Below are 21710 nucleotides of genomic sequence, written 5' to 3' on the forward strand. Positions count from 1 at the left end.
CTTTATATGTTATTGTTAATGGCCTTAAGACAAAGAGAGCAGCATTGTCGTTTGAGCTTGATAACAAATAAATCAATGATTGTCTGAAGAGATGGTCCTTAACTTTTCTAGCTATCAGTAACTCCGATTAACTATTTAACCTTGTAACTCTTGATTAAGAGAGCCTCCTTTTGTCTATGCTGCCACAGCGCCCTCTGCTGACTTCTTGGAAGAAGTGAAGGACAGTCATGAACTCTCTCCGTCCCTTGAGGATGACTTTTACGCATGCGCTTCTAATGTAACAAGATGGCGGAGAGTGCGGAACTGAAGGTAAAGCGAGCCCCCTGCATTAGCTTAACAAATAGAGGCTTCACACTGTGAGATTTGAATTTCAAAGCATCCCAACCCCTCTTCATTTGACAGTAGAATATAAAGGAGTGCTGTTTTAAAGTAGCCGACATAATACAGAAACATTATTAAAGCAACGGAAAGCCGACAAACTGTTAGCTGGCTGGCTAGCTCGTTAGCATTAGCTTTGTTATTGTTGCCGATGTTCCGTTAGGCTGTGCGGCTCAGCTGCAGGCCTGCCATCGATGATAATAAAGATTAAAACCACATTCAACGACTAGCACCCACAGATACATCCTCAGTAGTTTACAGGGCGGACCTTAATGTTGTTGTTTTTTAGATATGGGCTCTTGTCTATTACCTGGAAGACAGGCGCACTTTAGCCTCCATTAGCGTCATTTCTCATCTGATAATAGTCTATCAAATATTCTAACCACAGCTGTCTGGGTATCTCTGATAAATATTGAGATGGGGATGTTACTCAAACTTCAGAGATAAGGTGAACATTGCCACATAAAGGTTTTTTTGAAGCACATTAAAGCAGCTTGGTAAAGGCGCTGTTAGCTGTTTTATGCTAACAATAAATCTACGCCGTCTTTTCTTCATCTTTGTTGAAAATAATAAACTAGATCTAAACTACCTCTGAAATCAGTCAGGAAACTGACGGAGGAGGTGCGACATGTCAATGTGGAGATTTTACCCCTCAACATCATACATATGTAGTGTTGGCACACCTCCTTTACTCTCACATTTAACACAAACAATTGATCTGAATGTGTCTCTCACACACACACACACACACACACACACACACACACACACACACACATACACGTATCTGCATGTAGGCCACATTGCATCCTCAAAACGTTTTATGATACTGGCACGTTAACATGCCCCAGTCCAAATTTGGCTCATCAATTGGGGGAATCGGATGACATTGATTTACAATTATAACTCATGAGACGTTCACTAGAAACTACTACATGTTAGGGGTCATAAACAACAAACTTCACACTTGGAGTCTAAAATCTTCGATTGGATTTGCCCTATGAAATACAAGTGTCCAGTCCTTGAACATGTGTGACGTCTGTGCTGTTTCTTTATTTGACTTACACTCTGCCTTTAAAATATAATAATGTGTCATCAATGTGTGGTGTTACATCACATATCTCTTATGTTGTAGGATATAAAATAAATGTAACAGTGTATATTTATGTTGCAGGATGTAAAGTAAATGTAACAGTGTATCGCATTTAAATCCTGTGTTGAATTGGCCCCTCTAAGCGGATGGCTCAGTGAATGTTAGTTGTGTTAGATTACTTTATTTTTATTTTGATACATGTGATTGTGTTAACAGCCACTATGATCACATTATTGAGCATGTCTGATGTTTTTGTTGATTTACACAGAGTGATTCTGAGAAATGAAATTTGTGCTTGTTGTTGAGAGACTATCTCTGCTAAGTCATTTCACAGCAGCAGTGTTTGTTAAACGTACTGTATGAAGACACTCTTAATGTTGGTCTATTATTTTGGCTGGACAGCAGCTAAAGACATTATTTGTTTTCCTGTTTCAACTTTATCTCAAAAATGAAACTTTGCATGAAAGTGAAGAATTTTCTTATCAATAACATTTTGAAGTATGAGATAATGTTATTGACACAATGTAACAGACCACTTTTCCCAACTCTTCCTTTTCTTCAGCAAATGGTAATGAGCCTTCGAGTTTCAGAGCTCCAAGTGCTGCTGGGGTATGCAGGACGGAATAAGCACGGACGCAAACATGAACTCTTGACCAAAGCCCTCCATCTCCTGAAGGCTGGATGCAGTCCAGCTGTGCAGATGAAGATCAAAGAACTCTATAGACGACGCTTCCCAACCAAAATGGTTTCGCCAGTGGACATGGCTCTGCCTGGTGTTCATTCTGCCTCCAGCCTTCCCGCTGGCCTTGCTCAGCTGGGATTCGACAGCCACGGTTCCCCTTCGCCTCTGCTGCCTGTGTCTTTACTCGGGCCTAAGCACGAGCTGAGCCTGCCTCACCTTCCCTCTGCCCTGCACCCTGTACACCCGGATGTCAAGCTTCAGAGATTGCCATTCTATGATGTGCTGGATGAGCTCATTAAGCCAACCAGTCTTGGTGAGTACTTCACTTCCTGCGTAGCTTTGTACTTAGCGATACTAGGTTCTTGTAAGTACTACATGATGGAACAATTTGACAACAGATGTCTCAACCGTGACGTGTCAAAGCCATGCACTATGGCTAGCATCAATATAGGTTGATGCTAAATACCTAGTGTTTTCACTCTCTTTGATTTTCTGTTCATGGTTTCTTTTTTGTAGCTTCAGACAACAGTCAGCGGTTCCAGGAAGCATGTTACGCCTTCGCATTAACACCACAGCAAGTTCAACAGATCAGTAGCTCCATGTAAGTCACACAACTCTCCACGTCTTCAGCTGTCAAAGAAGAAAGAGGGCCAAATAAGAACAACTATAACCAAACTCCTTTTCATGATTACAGCTGATCACACACACTAAGAGCAAACTGAGTTGTAATGAAGTTGTGTGTTTTGACTGTTATGACCCGCCTGATGTCCCTCTTCCTTTAAATCTTTAGGGACATATCTGGGACCAAATGTGACTTTGCAGTTCAAGTTCAGCTAAGGTTTGTATTACGTACTCTGACTCGTAAAAAGAATCTCTTTTAATCAAAAGTTTATGGCGTTGAGGTAAAGTGGGGTTCTGGGGTTTATACTTTGCATTTTCTATTCAAGTAAATACACATAAGGCCACAAGAATATTGTAGTTCTAAGTTGGTGGATTAATTTTTCACTGTACTGATGATTGGCAAACATTACACAATTAAAGCAATACAGCTGACATTTTTGTCCTTCAAAATATGAGCTAACAGCTTCTGTAACTTCTTTGATTATTTTCAGATTCTGTTTATCAGAGACAAGCTGTCCCCAGGAGGATCACTTCCCCCCAAATCTGTGTGTGAAGGTGAACGGCAAACCCTGTAATCTCCCGGTGAGTGCAGACGGTTTGTCGTGGGTCTGTCTCGACGTCTTTAAAGGCTTGTTAATACTCAGCTTCTCAGCGTTCTGAATTCTCTCTTTTCCTCAACGATGTTCGATGTGTCGTCTGCAGGGATATCTCCCTCCTACCAAAAATGGAGTTGAACCAAAAAGGCCCAGTCGCCCCATCAACATAACCTCTCTAGTCCGACTTTCCACCACAGTCCCCAACACGATTGTGGTTTCCTGGACTTCAGAAATTGGGAGGGTAAGAAAACCCAGACAACGCTTGATGAATCGAACGTCAAGTCAAACTGACGCTGAAAAGAGGACTTGAGTCACCACAGTGAGACGCGTTTTGTTCATCATTTTTCTCATCCTCCCCCAGAGTTTTTCCATGGCTGTTTATTTAGTAAGACAGCAGTCGTCTGCAGTGTTGTTGCAAAGACTACGGGCCAAAGGAATTAGAAACCCCGATCACTCGAGAGCTCTGAGTAAGTTGACACTGGATTTTACAGTAGAACCTGCGTCGCTGCTATTTTTGTAAGAGAGAAGGAAATGAAGTAGACTGTCATGTTGTAATTTACTTTGTTTATAAAGTTACTGCAGCTACTTCTGCATTCCTTAAACATTCTCAGATTACATTTTCTTGGTTTTTACACCCAAATGTGGATATGTTAGTAATCCATGGTATTTCCCTCAGGGAGTCTTTTGAAACAGACACTTGGATTTAAGACTCTTGTTGCTTGTTGTTGATGTTTGTGTTTTGCTTTCTGCTCACAGTCAAAGAGAAACTAACTGCTGATCCAGAAAGTGAGATAGCAACCACCAGTCTACGAGTGTCTCTCCTGTGTCCTGTAAATACTCTTCTATTCCTCCTCATACCAAAAGAAGTTGTAACTTGTTTTCTTTTGAAGTTGATTTTTACACATTCACTTTTCTTTATATATAAGATCATTATCAAACGTTGTGCCCTGTTGTTTACTCTGTGTGTGTGTGTGTGTGTGTGTGTGTGTGTGTGTGTGTGATTTTGTGTTTAAGCTGGGGAAGATGAGGCTTACGATCCCCTGCAGATCGATAACATGCTCTCACCTTCAGTGCTTCGACGCCACACTTTATATCCAAATGAATGAGAAGAAGCCCACGTGGGTGTGTCCAGTCTGCGACAAGAAGGCACCGTATGAGCACCTCATCATTGACGGGTGAGCACAACACTTGCTTCATCATCAATCACTCATTATTTGCCCAGCGCCAAATCCTATCAAGTGTTATGTGGAGGTGCGTGACAAAAGACCTCCCTCATTGGAAGAGAGAAGATGCAGGGAGTGATTTCTCCTTTGTCTTCCTCGCGCTCCTGTTGTCCACACTTCCTTGCTGCTGAGGTGGAGGTCGGAGCACGCTGTGCATGAATGTGATGTGAGGCAACACATTGTGATTCCACAGTGTCTGTCATATCAGCCATAAAACACGCTGCACATATATTTAAATGTGAGCTTCAAATCTGATGGGATAGCTTCAGTAATAACTCCAGCGCTTTACGTAATACATCACAGATGACTTAGTGCCTGGAGTAATGAAAAGGTAATAACCCACGTGGTTGGAAACTCACAGGAATGAGTCTTCTCGAAGGTTTCATGATGCTATGCTCTGTGTCTTGGCATGTGACGAGGAAGCTGTGGATCAGTGGTCGTCACTTTCCAGCTCACTTTCCGTCCTTTTGTTTACTAACACATGATAAAGTGTTCTTAATCAAAATACTGAACCTTATTCCCGTTGTATAAATGGGACTTGCTAACACTGAAGGGCCCTTTAGATGGCACCCTCTGCCATCAGTGTGTGGATGTGTGAGTGAACTGCTCAGTTTGATGCGTAGCGTTGAAGCACTTTGACGGAAGACTAAAAAAAGTGCCTTTCTGATCACAGTTCATTCATCTTTTACAAACTTAGGGATCATTGCTTTAATCCACCTTCCAGCAGCATTTTGAGTTTGATTATTGACAACTCAAGCCTGTACAAAAGAAGCTCCTCCCACTTTATTATAGAAGAATTATTTAGTCAATAAAAGTGCCCCTTTTATTGAAAGAATTAGTCATAGTCATTGGGTTGCAAAGTTACCAAACCGTGTTTACTTTTTTCCCCACAGGTTATTCATGGAAATCTTGAGTAGCTGTTCTGATTGTGATGAAATCCAGTTCAAAGAAGATGGAAACTGGTCACCGATGAGGTCAAAGAAAGAGGTGCAGGAGGTGTCTGCTTCCTACAACGGTGTAGATAGCGGTAAGAAGCTCGCACGGTTTAGATTATCTCAGTGCATCTGTCTTAGTGATCTGTGAACGCGGTAAGAGCAAGCTGCTTTCTTGTAGATATGTCTGAATCACACGAGCCAAAACGGGGATCTACAGACAATGGCAAGAAAGTTGACGTGATTGACCTGACCCTGGATAGCTCCTCGGAAGACGAGCTTGACGATGAGCCGCCTCTTAAAAGAGCCTGTCCCTCCCTGTCACCTGTCTCTCCGCCTCCAAACAAGGGGTGAGTCTCCAGACCACAGAGCACGGTCATCATCATAACATTCATTTTTATGCTCATTAGTGGTCGCTAACCTGATACCCCCATTTTCCTTCCAGAGTACTGAACCTACACAGCCAGGCCTCGCCTGTGACCAGAGCTCCCAGCATGCCCCCCGTGGAGACCAGTTACATTCCTCCCCCTCCCCCTCTCATCCAGGACTACCGCCACTATTACCACTCTGCTAGTGACCTTCCAGGTAGAGCTGTCTCTTACCTTAAAAGATGTGATTCCACATTAAACTCAAATCTATTCAAGCAGTAATCACATGCAGATATGTGTTTTGCTCTACAGTGTCAACTTGTAAAGAAATACATATTCGACTTCAGCTCTGGGTATTCTTATGTAGTCTAAGTTAGCTGATTTAATTAGTAGTCTTTCATTTCCCCCAAACACTTTTACCCTACTGAGAAGTGGTGAACACACTAAAATACCTCCTTCACTATCAGGAGGAAATGACGCTCTTCATTCGACTAATCCAGACCTCAATCCTCATATCAGTTTAAGAACAGAAACCGGACTGAAGATAAGTTCTCTGATATGTTACAGTCAACATTTTCACAAGTCACTCACAAATACAGACAAATTGGTCAACTGTCAGTAAATCGTTGCCATTAAGCCAGTTAGTTGGAAGAGACTGGAAACCTTCCCGCCACCTCAATGTCTGTAATAATGGGAAATGAAAGTAGAGAGGGAAATATTCACAGCCAGTATAGTCATGTGATATTACGACAGCGGTCATTCGTTCATGTACGTACAGCTTTCCCTGCAGCACACCGCGGCACGGTACTATCACAGCGACTCTTTTTGATTATTGATCATTGAGCGCACTTGTTTGTGATCAGGGATCGGCAAATACCCTACCAGCATCAATATGTGATTTATTTTATTATTTTCTTTACAACTACGCAGTAATAATCAGTGACAGACAATCATTCTGAACTAAGGTTGTAAATGTCAATTTCGTAACCTTTAGTGTGGCACTACTGCTGTTTTTAGACTAACAAAGCCAACTGTATAAAAGTGAAATAAAACCATTTGAGCCTCTTCACTATACACTTACTCTTCTGCTTTGTCAGCAAATCAACATGTCTACATGTTCAGGAGAGAGGAGTCTATTCACTATAAGTCCAGCTGCAGAAAACACTGCTGAGTGCCTCACTTTTCTTCTTCCTTCTGTAATAATAAGAGGAGTTTTTCTGAGTTGCAAATCTGACAGATGCCCTCTTCTGGTATAAAACAGTATAACACGTGACTGCTGGTAAAATTGTCAACAGCTTGTCTGTTAATACATTTTTCATCAGTTAGTTTCTTAAAGGTAATTAACTAGACTGGTATAGTAATGACGTATTTTTGTAGGCCCACCCGAAAAAATTGCGTCGGTGGTTCGTACGAAAATTCGTCTATGGGATTTTTGCATTGGATTTTGGATCATTGCAGAAAATAAGCTCTGTGTCAAACACACGTTTCTGCTGTTTTGTTCAGCGGGATAATCTTTACAGAAGAACATCATTTATATGAAGTTTGAAGAGTTAATGCAGCCGAGAGAAGTAAAAAGCTAACGTTATGCTCTAGCGAACTACGGTTTGTAATGACGTCACGACCGTTATGCTTCATCGATCTAATCAGCGGATTTGACAAGATAGCTAAACGTTAGCTTAATAAGTTGTTTATTAACCTAATATTTGCAGGAACACTGAGAAACATGAAGGCTGTAAGGAGGATTAGGGAGAGAGTTCCCAGCGTGATGACGTGTAATGTCTGCAACAACCACCGTAGTTTCAGTTAGCTACTCGTTAGCAACCGCTGTTTAAAGTTCTTCGTGTTTGTAGATTTAAGTCATTATAATGCATATTCAGAACAAAGTGGACTGAGCTTTCTCTTTCTCTTGCAGATTTAAACTTCTTCTCCTTCCTCCAAGGCGACAATCATCAGGTACATGACCTGAAAGCAGCGTCATACTGCAGTTTCTTTATGTCTGGTTGTTGTGATCAAGGTAACTCTCTGTTCTTTCTTTTCAGCATTACAACATGGTGATGGCTGCCGCCGCAGCTGCTTCTGCATCAGAGGACCCTGACCTGCTCCTCAACCGCTTCCTGCCGTACGGCTCTTCTCAGATGTTGAGGGAGCCGCCGGGGACCCCTGGGAGCAGCACGCTGGCAGCCACCAACGGAGGCAGCAACAGCGGCAGCACCAGTAGTTTGGTTTCTTCAAGCAGTCTACGGGATCGAGACAAAGACAGAGACAGCCACTCCATCTCAGGATTGTCAAGATCCTCGGTGGAAGCTGCAGCGGCGGCCATTTATGGATCCATGTCTGACGTTATCTCACTTGACTAGATCCACACAGAACTGAAAGACATGGGAGACCTCAACACAGGAGCTCTTTGTAAATAAGGAAGAGGAAGAAGAAAGAATACAGTGCTATGTACAGAGAGGAAAATCTATTTTCAATTTTACTTATCATATGTATATAAACTTAGGACGCTTCTTGTCCAATGAGTTACTTCAGTTGATATTTTTCTGTGAATACTGAAGACTTTTTTCACACCTCTTCATGTGGTCCTTCGATTATATTGTACCTTTTGTACCTGGTTTTTACAGTTTTGTTGAATATTTTATGTCAATGGCATTATTTCAGTCAAATATTATGTGCACAGCACCCAACGAGGTGACACATGGAACAATATCTTTAGAATATAAAGAAAATGGGCATTGTAATAGTAAGTTATACAAATGGCAAATCACAGCAAAGCAGAAACATGTGAATCACTTTATTTTCTAAATGGAACCATCTTCGTCCAAATGTTTTGACAGCAGAAAGATCTGGTGATTTTTGGCGTCACTGTAGATTTTTCTGTAGGACATTCATGCTGTGGTCATTATTTTAAAGAATTATTTATAGTGTAAGTTATGTTTGATATGCTGTTTGTCAAAGGAGCATTCCCTTTGCCTCTAGGAACTGTTGCCACTAGAAATACAAGAAGCAAATGCTAGATCCTTCTGTTGTCATAACTCGGCACTCAACGCATTTTTATAGTCCAATCAAATTGATGGTGAACAATGCTTGTACACTGTACTGGAAAATACATTGGGAGTGCATCAGTGTTGTAATGGCAGACTTTTTCAGTGTGTGAATGTGAGACATTTTATGTGCATCCAACAAATGCCATAAAGTGACATTTTCTGAGAAGTTACGCCTAAAGAGGAAAGTTAATTCTCTTCCATTTTCATGACAAGGCTAGTTTCTGGTCCACTTTAGATATGACTTTAACTGAAAGGCTTAGAATTGTTAGGTGGTTGCAAATGGATTAAAACATATTTCACCATGTGTTTTTGTTTGATTTTAGCCTCCGCTGCTTTACTTAAAGCTGACTGGAGCAGTTAAGTATTCACAGATGCAGTAAACGCTTAAAGAATAGTTTTCATCTTCGCATGTCTGCAAATGATCTGAAAGCTTTTTATTTAAGTCCTCTGCTGATTCTTAGTGAGTAGCTTTTTATTTGTTAAGTGAAGCCTACTTGCAACAGGCTCTAAGTGACCTGTGATAGCTTGATCTTTGACTATCACCAAACACATTCGGCCCCAGAGTAAAAACAATGGAAGTTAATATGGACGCCTCCCTTCCCTTTATTTTTCTGGACTTGTGCTTATAATTAGGATTATTTATTATATATATTTTCAGCATTTGTTTGATTTGTGGAGATGCATTGCTGTCACTGTATGTGATCTTTCTTTTGTAATTATATAATTAATGCTATTTAAAGATGTCTTTGTTGCTTGACATGCATTGTAACATTTTCTGTTCCTGTCCGTTTTACGATCAGATGATGTCAATAACTCAATAGAGGCTTTGAGCATTTTGAACCGCTTCAAGGTCTACTGTGCTGTTTGATATTTCTAAGAATAAAACAGATAAAAGAAAATGTATGTTGTAGTTGATCAAAAGACAGTCCTGATCAAGATGCACGCGGTCTGTTAGCAGTTAACTCAGTTTGGCTTTTAACACTGGCATATGTGCGTGCACACGTGTACAATATCAGCTGGTTGCTGGTTTTTACTGTCCTTGGTGAAGACATTAAGAAGTTGATGGTTCTCTGGATATTGAGAACTCTCACCTGCTTCTTTTTATTTTGGGGAATTTAATATGCACTCCTATCAGACTGACTGGAAGAGTGCCTGACTCACAACATAACAAATGTTAGATCCCCTTTGATTGATATCCGAAACAGAACTTTTTTGGCTGACACAATGTATGGATGGAAAACTATGCCTCCCAAGACTCTACCACTTGTGAACTGTACACACTAGTGTGGTAGGTTAATAGGTGTTACGCTCAGTCTTGACAGTATGGGATTGTTCTTCCTCAGCTTAAGTGTTGACCTTGTTGTGGAACTTTTGCCCTGTGGTGTCAAGTCTATCATTTCATAAAAGTGTTTAATCGACAGTCTGGTCTGGTTACCTCAGAACAAAGCAATCAGGGTCAAATCTGGAGGGAACTTTGCATGTGCCTCTAAAACTGGCTCTGCCGTTGACACTGTTTCTCCCAGGTTTAAGCTTGTTATATTAAATACTGTTAGAATAAACTGCGTTTACTTCACAGAGACATACTGTGCCCGTATATTTCTGACTTTATTGGAGAGTTCACAACGAGAAATTAGGATAAATTATGCGTACCCTTGTATGTTTGTTTTATGCATTTATACATTTATGTTTATTCCCTATACTTTCGTAAAAAAAGACGATTCTGACGTCAAGTTGGGTACACTTCAGTTGTTTCGACTTGAGGTTTTATGCGCATTTTAAAACTCGGAAACTCTTTTTCCCCGATGTGTCCGGCACATCATGAACGCACCATTGCTCGTCGCCTCGTTTCTCTTCTTTACCATCTTTGGTCGCGCCACAATTACGTCATAACGATTATGACGTCTTTAGATAGCGGCGCCGTTTCAGACTGGAATGGGAGCTAGCGATTTTTCCCACATTTTGATAGTTTAATCCGTGAATGGCGCCGAAACAGGACCCGAAACCTAAATTTCAAGAAGGTAGCAGTTCAGTTTCTGTACCCACTGATAGATGAATGTTGCTGTAGAGCTCAATCATGTTAGCTAGCTTCAGACAGAAACAACAGTGGAGCAGCTAGCGGTGTTAGCCTTCATTGTTGGTGCACAAAACATGTCTTGATCATTAATGTGGAGCGATAGTTAAAAGTTCAGCGTTTCCCCCGACACGATGTAGATACCTTGGAAAGGAGCATATCAATAAAGTCGGTGTGTTAAATGTCCGGTAGGCAGATTAGCAGGTGTAGCTTAATTCATGCAGCGTTAGCCTCTCTGTTAGCCTTCTGGATGGCTAACTACAGAAACCAGCTTTCTCTACTTCTCTCTGTTATACACCTTTTAAAATTACTTAAACTGTCTGGTAGGGGATGTAATTTTTTAACAATAGCATGTATTATAAGCTGATTCATACAGGAGTCCTGTCTTTGTGTAGTCAGTGTGTGTGTGTAAAGATTGTTTACATTTCTTCTGTTTTTATTTGATCTTCTCTCATGTTGATTTGACCTGACTAGGTGAAAGAGTGCTGTGTTTTCATGGGCCATTGCTCTACGAAGCTAAGGTAGGCTGATCTTTTCATCAGGTCATCCTCTTCTCTCTCTCTCTCTGTTTAAAAAGAAAAGATAGTGACAAAAACACAATTTCTGTCTTTGCAGTGTGTTAAGATAAACATCAAGGACAAACAAATCAAATACTTTATTCATTACAGTGGATGGAACAAGAAGTAAGTTTTGTGTCATTCAAATCAAGATAAATGTACACGAACGATTACAGAGTGAGTGATTTCTTTATTCCTGTTTTATTTCTTCAGCTGGGACGAATGGGTTCCTGAAAGCCGTGTGCTTAAGTATGTGGATAGTAATCTGCAGAAACAGAAAGAGCTTCAGAGGGCCAATCAGTAAGTCTGCGTCATCTTTCTTAAAGGAATGCTAGTTAAAAAAAATCAACTTTAATGTTTTTATTTTGAATTTATTTTTTAACACTGTTAACAGAAATATTAGAACCATATTGACAACACGACTTAAAGATTCTGTTTGTGAAAATGTGTTGATTAGTAAACCTCAGAACTGATTTTAAGATCATCTGACATGAAACGTGTTAATTATGTGAGGAGGGTTTAACTGTAAATAAGTAGTCTGAGTTTAAAACTGATGCTTTTATGACCTGCAACAGAGAAGAGACCGTCCAGAAGAATAGAATTTGTACACAGTTATTTTGAATGTCCCATCACTGCTACCTGCTCAGTGTTAGACAAAGACCAGACAACACTCGAACCTGAGAAACCTTGTTTTACATAGAAACATAGAAAGAGATAAAAGTTCCTGTGAGTTACTGTAGCTATATGAACGTTTGTCTTTTCTTCACTAGAGACCATTATGTAGAAGGGAGAATGAGGGGGGCTGCACCGAATAAGAAGTTACCACCTCCACCGCAAAAAAATGATGTGTGAGTAATAATGATGAGTTATTCTTTTCTTCTTTACATTCCCTTTCAGTCATATCTACTTATTTTTCACTTACTAAAACATGTATTCTTTTCCTGTGCAGGAAAACAAAAAAGAACAAACAAAAGAGTAAGTTCATTAAGTTGTTTATGCACAAAATTAAATTGTTTAGGCTCTGCACAAATGTCATCTTTACGTTACGCTGTCAAAACAATGTTGCCCTTTTTTCCTGTTTGTCATGAAATGATGGTTTTGTGTTTTTCTTTTCTGGTGCAGCTCCTGGTGCAGGTGAAGGGACGAGTTCAGGAGGAGAGCCAACCCACCCTCCACGGAAGAAGAGGGCAAGAGTTGACCCAACAGTTGAAAGTGTAAATTAAATCTACTGATGACCACTTTTATGTATCAACTAATGTAAAACCAGTCGAAGCTAAAATGGAGTAGTGGAGTTATTTTTCCTAATTGCTGCTTATTGGAAGCACTTTATCTATTTAAATCTTGAAGACTTTTTATGAGGTCATTTCTTGAATCTGTTCCTGTGTGCAGGAGGAGACCTTTATAAATCGGGTTGAAGTTAAAGTAAAAATCCCAGAAGAGTTGAAACCTTGGCTTGTGGATGACTGGGACCTGATAACACGGCAAAAACAGGTCCCACAGTGACATTCGTTTTCACATCAACATTTGCATTCGCATGTCTTTTCACTTGAACATTACTAAAGGTTTGTTTTTGTGTTTCTGTTTCATGTCCTCAGCTTTTTCACCTACCCGCAAAGAAAAATGTTGATGCTGTTCTTGAAGAATATGCAAACTACAAGAAATCAAGAGGAAACTCTGACAGCAAGTAAATAAAAACACTATCTCTCTTTTTCCTCCTGTGATGTCCAACTGCACATCACAAAGACGATTCAAAAGAAACCCAGCTTTCTTGTTTTTCCGTTTTAAAAATAATCTTGTTTGTCATACATATGTTTATCAAGTTTGTCTTTCATTGCTTAGGGAGTTTGCTGTGAACGAGGTGGTCGCTGGGATCCGGGAATATTTTAATGTCATGCTTGGAACACAACTTCTCTACAAATTTGAGAGGCCTCAGTACGCAGACATCCTGGCCAACCACCCAGATACGTCTATGTCACAGATCTATGGCGCTCCTCACCTACTCAGACTCTTTGGTAAAAAAAAAAAACTGCTCTGCTTTTTTCCCCTGCAAATTACAGTTAAAGTTGTGTATGTACAAAGTTATAGAATGTATAGCCAGAATGAGCTAATCAGTTGGATAATAATGTTTGACAAACACTTGTTTACTGCTTGAATAGCCTCTGCTTGAGGTTGAGTGAAGGAGAAAATTAAAAAGATTCTAAGGTAATTATGAAGACAAACTCAAGGATCTTTGGAGAGTAAAATTCTGTCTTTGTTTAATTTAGTGAGGATAGGAGCGATGCTGGCATACACTCCGTTGGATGAAAAGAGCCTCGCACTGCTACTCAGTTATCTACAGGACTTCCTCAAGTGAGTAATCACACACTGGTAGAAACTAGTTTTATCTTTAATTAAACGTACATTTAAAAACTGATTCTTTGTTCCAGGTATCTTGTAAAGAACTCTGCATCCCTCTTCAATGCTAGTGACTATGAGGTTGCGCCTCCAGAGTACCACCGGAAAGCAGTCTGAAGTTTGTTTGTTGTCTGAAGCCTTTGTGTGCTGAAGTGTGGAAACAACATTCTTAACTGTCGATCTGATTTCACAAAAAGCCTTCAGAGAACGGATTGCGCAAGATCGGTCGATTCATTGTGGACGAATCATAACGAGATGTCGCACTATTCCCCGGACAAATTCATTTTCTATCATGTGGAAAGCTGCTGAGTACGCCCTTCCTGTATTGGTATGTTTTTGAGTACCACTTCTTAGTTTTTATTGTCCTTATTTTTGTCTTTGTTTACAAAGATCTTTTGAAAAAGGAATTTCATCATGATTATATTTTTGTTTCCTGTTTTGGTTCAGATGCTGGATAAATTTGTCTAGTATGCTGTCATCATTTTCTAATAAAAGTCGCTCATTCTCAAGTTGCTGGTCCGACGTGTTGTGAAGTAAATTGTTTTGTAGATTGTTTCTCCGCTTGTAGTGTTTTTTTTTTAAGCAGACAATTTAAATGTTTCTCCTTTTAGCATGTTCAAACCTTCCTTTACTATCCTACTGTAATAAAAGCTTTTGAGTCACTGTAGAAGGAACAAAAATATTTTGTAGAAGAAGCTTCAGCGAAGAACTTTGTGTGGTCATTTTTAAACAGTTTACATTTTGAATTGACTCCACTCATGTAACTTCTTTTAAGTGCCCTTTCAAACAACCAACTTTGAAAGTGCTTTAGAAATGCAAAAAAAAAAAAAACCAGACCCTGCCAAAAGATAATGAAATATTGAGTATTTAAAAGGTATTACAAGGTATTAACCCTAACCCTTGAGAGCCCGTGTCCCCTAGAGGATGCTGTGCTTTTACCCAAACCTAACCCTGCCAGCGCCTCGGGGGAGAACTCCTTTAACCGCTATTGAACAGACCCTGCAAGGTGGTCCGGTTACCCTTTTTATCCAAAACAAAATTTTAAGATTGTCTTAAAAAGGTTTTAGTAAAAGCCTTATTGGCTTAACCCCTAAACCTAACTCTAAATAATGAGTAATTGAAAGGTATTACAAGGCATTAACCCTAACCCTAAACCTAACTATAAAAACTGTGATTAAGTTATATTAATGTGAAGATTTAACTTAATGCCACTTATTCCATCTTGTCTTTGCAGTCTTTACTGTATAGAGAATAGAATAATATTTAACCGTTAAAATCAAATATTTTTAAAAATGATTGATTCTTAAACCTCCGTTCTGAAGAGTGATCATGTGCCATTAGATCTTTAAGGCTTAATCTTAATCTTAACCTGATACAATGACATGAAGAGCTGTTTTTCATTTTATCTTCTATGACTTCAAACAAGTTGAACTAATGTAAGAAGTAATGTAGCCTTAATCTTTGATGGTTAAATGGATGTAAACTGACTTGATCTAACAAACGTTACGCACACAGCACATGCATGCACTCTGCTGACCTGAATGTCTGAGTGTTAATGTGGATTTAAAACAATATCCATAATCCAGGTAATGTCACCTACTGATGTTAATGATACACTCAGCTACCTTTGCTAAACCGTGTCACCAAATGTGGAGATGAGCCTGAATGGCCTGACAGTAGTTTATCACTGAGCAGTGCCAAGTCAAAAGCCACACCATCTGGTGTCCAGTGCAACAAGCTTGTAGGCTGGGTGTTTGAGTGTTACACTCTTTCTGCCTTTCCCTAGACCTGTTCAGTGTCTTCAGAAGGCAAATGTTTTTAGCTGGAGTGAACAGAAACATGTTGAATCATTTTGCAACGAATCCCTTTTTATGTTTGTTTTAACGTGTGTATTTTGTTTTAGTTGAACAGTTCTCTCTGTCCATCAATCTGCCTGTTCATCTTCTCGTTCAGTTCTGAAGCTGCTTTACAACTTTCTCATACGGTCCATACATGCCCACCTCCTCTCTGTCTCTTTCTCTCTGTGCTTACTCTATGAAATGTAACTGAATTTGAGTTTAACGTGGTTTGTTCACTGCAGCCAAGATTCTAACCTTTTTAAAATCACTATAACATGTTACTTGCTTTCTATGGCCTAGACATGGGGTTTCAATTTAAACACTTAAAAGAAACCTCATTCAGTCTGAGCTAAAGTTCTGCTCCAATTTTTTTTTTTTTGCTCTACTTAAAATAAATGATTTAAAGCAAAGTGTAGAGCGTGATCATGCACTGACACCTGTGAACTTTTTCCTATTAGATTGGCTGAGACGATGATGGTGTTCAATCACATAGCCAACATCTCCTGCTGCCCACAGTGGAGTCACATCCCCCTTGATGGAAAGCATGTGTCGCAGTTATGAAATGTAGAGGGATATAAAAACCAAGCCAGTGCCTGCTCCTTTTTTCACCCACTATATTCTAACTTGTCCGGCAGAGCCTCCTCTCCTCTGTTGTGACTTACTTAACGTGAAAAAGAGAAGCAAAATATTAGTTTCAGACTGATTTGTGGTTTCATCTGTGTCAGCCGCTCATAGTTGTTCTGGCAAGAACAATTCTGTCTGCTTCAAGAAGAATTTCTTTAATCCAATTTCCTTGAGTCTAAAACAGAACCATATGTGTTTCCACTGAAGTGTGCTCTCAGATCATGTTGCCCTGATGGCTTTTAACAGCCTATCATGAAGACTGATACACAAAACAACTGGTCTGCAGAGAGAGACTGCTCCCTTATTGGCTCTTTTACCACTGCGATCAACACTATATCCTCTAGGATGGAGACACGGTTACCTAACTAACTAGAGATGAGAGTGACATATGCATGAGACAGCTACAGCTAAAAAGGCTGGTTTCAGTCTGAGTGATGGTTTTAGCAGATTGTCCTCCACATGAGTCGGCTCTGGTCTGCCAACAAAAGGACACATTTCAGACAGGTCTGCAGGAAGCACTGGATCAGGGATCAGAAATGTGCTGAGTTTATTGCCCTTTGGGGATGATCACGGAGAGGATTTCACAGAATACCCTACCGCATGTGTGATGTTCTGTTTAACATATCAGAACAAATCAACTTTAGCTTTTTATGTGTTTGACTAAAAATCAAACGAAGGAAAGTACCTGAAATGTCTTAGTACTTCTACTCCTACATCATTTTAAAAGGCAAGGCTTTATTACAGATGAAATAGCAACAGCATCAAACATTAAAAACATCTGCCCCACCAAATAGCAGTTGCATTTAAATGCTTCTTATATATGCTTATCTGTGTATGAATGCATGTGCACGCACAATGTGGTTAAGGTGGACAAAAAGATCAACTTCCCTATCTTGCCTCTCTTCATGTTGTAGACATTAGATGGCAGGGTCTCACAGGATTAACAGTAAATCCACACTGTGCTGCATGTTTTTAGTAACATATTACAGTGATCTTATTCTTTATGTACTGAAGTATTTTTTTGTGAGGGGCTGGGGATTTTTCATTTTCATTACTGGCACTGTATAGGCTTTTGTCTTTTTTCATTTTCAAATTATAACATAAGACACATTGAATTATGAAAATGTTTTATCCTTCTAAGTCTCCAGACTAACTCCCATAGGGGGCCGCTGAGAAGCCCTCAATACTCTTAGACAACAAATTGTATCTGTTTAACTGGCTGTTGAAGACATTTGTGCTCCATCGAGAGTGTATCCAGCTGCTTGGGGCTCTCTGAGGTGAAAAACCGTCAGTGTTACATGTGGTTGTGAATGTTTCCCCAGACTAGGAGTTAGTGGTACACTAATTACACAGTGGGCACGGAGCCTCAGTGGCACACTGCTGCCAGAGCCTTGTGTGACTGTATATCATTAGCATTGGAAAAGTGCATTTACCACAAAGGGCTGTGGTCACTGTAAGCCATTGAAACATGAAAGAACATACCCTGCTCTTCTGGAGAAGGAATTTGCAAGACATAAACAGCCTGTAAAATGGAAAACTACATCTGTGTCTATTTGTTTTCCTGACAGGAGGCCAGATTTGGTAATTCTCACTCAAATTATTTCCAATAACAGAGAGAAGTCCAAATAAAGGGATTGTTTGACTGTTTGATCCATCTGTTTGCAATGTGGTGTAGTAGCGGTTTTGTGCTCAGGATCTGGACTCAGTGGGAGAAATTATGGAGTCTTCAGAGCATGTAAAGGCCTTTCCTCCATTTACACTCTGGATTCAAAGTGTGCGTGTCATGAGCCCCTCTCAGCTGTCACAAGAAACAACTCAGAGTCTGGTACAAAGGGTCTGTTCTGTATTGTACTCAACAGTATAAATGACATTTTATATCTTATTTCTTTACAAAGCTTTACAAAAAACTCTTAAAAGCTTTTTTTTAAACATGAAAACATTAACGAATAGAAACTGAAATGAACCAGAAAAGAGTCATTCTAGGAACATGAATAATTGAAAACTTATAGGCTAATAATTAGTTTTTTACTTGTTTGCTCTCCTGTAAATAGACTTCATAAATGTTTCTCATGACTCCTTGTCAGTGTCCTGAACCATTGTTGGTCCTCAAAAGCACAAAGTGTGAAAGTGTAGAGAACTCTAAGCGAGATATAAAGCCAAAGTTGTGAGGTTTCAGTTGCCCTCCAGGCAGCAGACGAGGCACACCTGACTTCAATCTCATCAACTCCTCCATAAAAGCCTGGCTTGCCCTCCACTACTCTGCCAGATAATTCCGTCTTGTTCGGTAGCGTCAAGTTTGCGCCCAGCAAATTGTTTTGTAGTCTCTCGTGGATTTTGTGCTTTTGGTTTTGGTGATTTTATGGACTGACTGTGTTTTTTCTTATCTCTAGTTCTTGCTGTGTGCCTCCTGCTTGAGTTGAACTTGTCGGAGTCCCCTGTCTTCCGGATCTTCCAGCCAGCCAGCTCCCTGCCCTCACTGCCTTCTCTCTTTTGTTTTTTCCCTTGGAACATTAAATATCTTTTTGTTAAAACTATTTTTGGGTTTTTATGTCTCTGCATTTTGGGGTCCGCCAAATGTAAACGTAACAAAAGTACTCTTAAACATGCTGGTTAAAAAAAATAATTTAATCTAAAGCGACCTCACCACTACGAGACATTATCCTGCCAGAAAATTACATTTTCTTTTGAAGTTGAGCAGAGACGCAAATGGCTGTGAACCATCAGCTCTGAATATCTACAAAGATAACCCTTATTAGGCTGAATGCTAAGCTAAAACCCATCTAGAATCTTTTCATGTCACATTAGTAAACAGCTTAATGTGTTCCACTTTCATCTGCTGTTCCCCTGTGTCTGCTCGCAGCTTTGATCCATGCATGAGTGCTGCGGTATGATTGCACCTCAGCGCTGCAGGTTTGTATCTTAATTTAGATTTTGGATGAGTCCTTCTAGAAAAGCCTCCTTCACATAATGGATGTGAGAACAGAGGTGTCATTTAACCTTTGACACTTCTCAACAATCCCAAACACAATCATGGAAAGGACTGCTGATAATTATGTTTACTGTGTGAACAATATTTTATTTTTGCGCTTGTTTGGTTAAACTGAAAAACTACATTGTATAAAATTGTTGTTTTATCTTTCCACTTTTCTTTATTACATCATTAGCTGTGGTTGAATGAGTAACAGAAAAGGTCAAAGGGGGAAATGTTACTAAAAGAGATGAATCTCTAATACTTTGATTATGACCTTTGACCTGAAGTTTTGGACATTTTAGAATTGAGGGAAATTCCAGTGAACTTGAGGGAACTGTCTAAGCTAAAATTATAGACGATACTTGTGTCCTATAAGTATGAATGCTGCTCACACACACACACACACACACACACACACACACACACACACACACACACACAGACACACACACACACAGACAGTGATTTCACAACCTGGCCACCACAACCCAAACAGCATTGCAAACTTCAGCGGACTCTGTAAATGCAAGCTCCAGGTTGTGACAGTGCCAATCTTACCTTACAGCATGGCCCCTAAACCGTCTCCACACCTGAAAAGTTGATTTTCTCCTACCTTTACTTATCAACTAAAATAACAGTTATTTCATCAAAATAAAAGAAAACAAAATAGTTGGCCAATTAAATTTAAATGATCTTACAAACATTACCTGTTTTAACCTGCAGAGGGCAGAGTAGGTTCAGGGATAATCAGCAGAGCTAAAGGGGAGAAACTACACTAAGGTACCATTACCATTTTAGCAGAAACCCCTACTTTAAACTTAAATAGAAACCTACCTTAATTAATTCACACCTCTTCTAATGAAGGTGCAATAAAAAGTGACATTATCATCACTATCATTGCCATAAACAACCATTACTTAAACCTAAAAAAATCACTATAACAATTCAAACAAAGCAAAAAAGAATAACAATCAAACTGAGATGAAATCATCAACTCAATTTGTTCTTGAGAGATTAGAGTGTCGATCTTAAGCGTTTTGTCAAAACACAACTCACTGGTGTGTATAGCGTCATACCTTTAATGAAGTTATGACTTACAGCAAGCCAGTTTTATGAGCTTGCATTCATGTCAGACAGGGGAGTCTATACTTAAGCACTTGTATGTAATCACATTTTTGTGGAATTGACTTCAAGGTAACAAAAATGCTTTTTACAAATGCACCATTGATTTATCTCAAACCCTGAATGAAAATCCATAAATATAACGTTTTTCAAGATTAATTTCTCAGCAGAATGGCGTAAAAATGTAACGGTGATTTATTCTTCGTAAGCCTGAACCCTGACAGTTACATCTCCTCTGTGTGAAGCGTTGGCCTGTTCTTGGTTGAGTGATTCCTCCTGACCTCGGCGAGCCACAGCCGCGCCCTCACTGTTCAAACTATCCATGTAGCTTGTTGACAGCAGCTCCTTCTGGGCCTGCCGGGGATCAGCCTGATGCTGACCCCCTGCCACTCTGTTAGAGGCGAGGAGGCGAGCGGTTTGCTCTCGGAGGAGAGGCTTGAAGACGAGATGAGTAATGAGGGAAGAGGAAAGTTTCTTGACAGCTTTTCGCCATGCCTGATACACACAAATACACACATTTGGTTAACCTGAGGTTGTTTTACGCTTTCAGCACACACATCTCCCTGTGTGAGTCAAAGGGCAAAGTAATCATTTATGAAATGACTACTTTTCTGTTTACTTTCAGGTTCTTCTTTTATGCTATAATTAGTTGTCAGGGGATTAGCTGTCAGGTATATAATGACACAAATATTTTGACAGTTTGTAATTTCATTTGCAAGCTGATCTAATGCAGCCTGAGTTGGCTTCCTGTCCACAGGTGTGTTGACACTGCACAGAGAGAAATGTATTATTATAATTTAGAGGAAAATGATAGGTTTCCTCAGTGCTCATAAATAGTCAATCTATCATCGCACAGAAGCACAAAGAGGAGAGAAATTAGCCCAGAATCTGTGCTGCAGATCAAACAGAAATGGCAGAGAATCAATTAATGATTAATGTATTAATATGCCATCTGTTGGTGGCTGCGTTTTGAATATCAGCACGACTCCCCTCAGATGTTTAATCACCTGCTACCATTGTGTTGGAACACAACAACAGAGCTTTTGGAAGTGCTGTAGTGTCAGTGAGCTCAAATGTTTTGATCCACCTCCACGATGCTCATAAGATATTCAGTGCTCCAGTGGAGAAATGGGTCTGCAGGGGCCCCTACTGTGAGCTGTGCATGCAGATATCTGCTCTGTGTCTGGGGCTGCTGT

At 39.9% G+C, this 21710-nt stretch overlaps 2 protein-coding genes across 2 annotated transcripts; both read left to right on the top strand.

Moving 5' to 3' along the window:
* The first annotated feature begins 225 nt into the window (after positions 1-225).
* On the top strand, positions 226-9510 carry pias1b (protein inhibitor of activated STAT, 1b). The gene is made up of 14 exons (XM_079346206.1): positions 226-309; positions 2034-2466; positions 2670-2754; positions 2944-2991; positions 3266-3356; positions 3477-3611; positions 3732-3837; positions 4127-4200; positions 4385-4545; positions 5487-5620; positions 5707-5875; positions 5971-6110; positions 7806-7846; positions 7933-9510. The coding sequence occupies exons 1-14, from the start codon at positions 286-288 to the stop codon at positions 8248-8250; spliced, it is 1959 nt and encodes a 652-aa protein (XP_079202332.1). The 5' UTR covers positions 226-285; the 3' UTR covers positions 8251-9510.
* Positions 9511-10802: 1292 nt separating this feature from the next.
* On the top strand, positions 10803-14468 carry morf4l1 (mortality factor 4 like 1). Its single transcript, XM_079345596.1, has 12 exons — positions 10803-10955; positions 11483-11529; positions 11624-11691; positions 11779-11865; positions 12336-12413; positions 12515-12540; positions 12688-12779; positions 12955-13056; positions 13161-13249; positions 13405-13577; positions 13830-13914; positions 13992-14468. Exons 1-12 carry the CDS (start codon positions 10916-10918, stop codon positions 14074-14076), a joined length of 972 nt encoding a protein of 323 aa, XP_079201722.1. The 5' UTR covers positions 10803-10915; the 3' UTR covers positions 14077-14468.
* The last annotated feature ends 7242 nt before the right edge of the window (positions 14469-21710 follow it).

Source organism: Symphodus melops (genome assembly GCF_947650265.1).
Source record: "Symphodus melops genome assembly, chromosome: 6".
Taxonomy (NCBI): domain Eukaryota; kingdom Metazoa; phylum Chordata; class Actinopteri; order Labriformes; family Labridae; genus Symphodus; species Symphodus melops.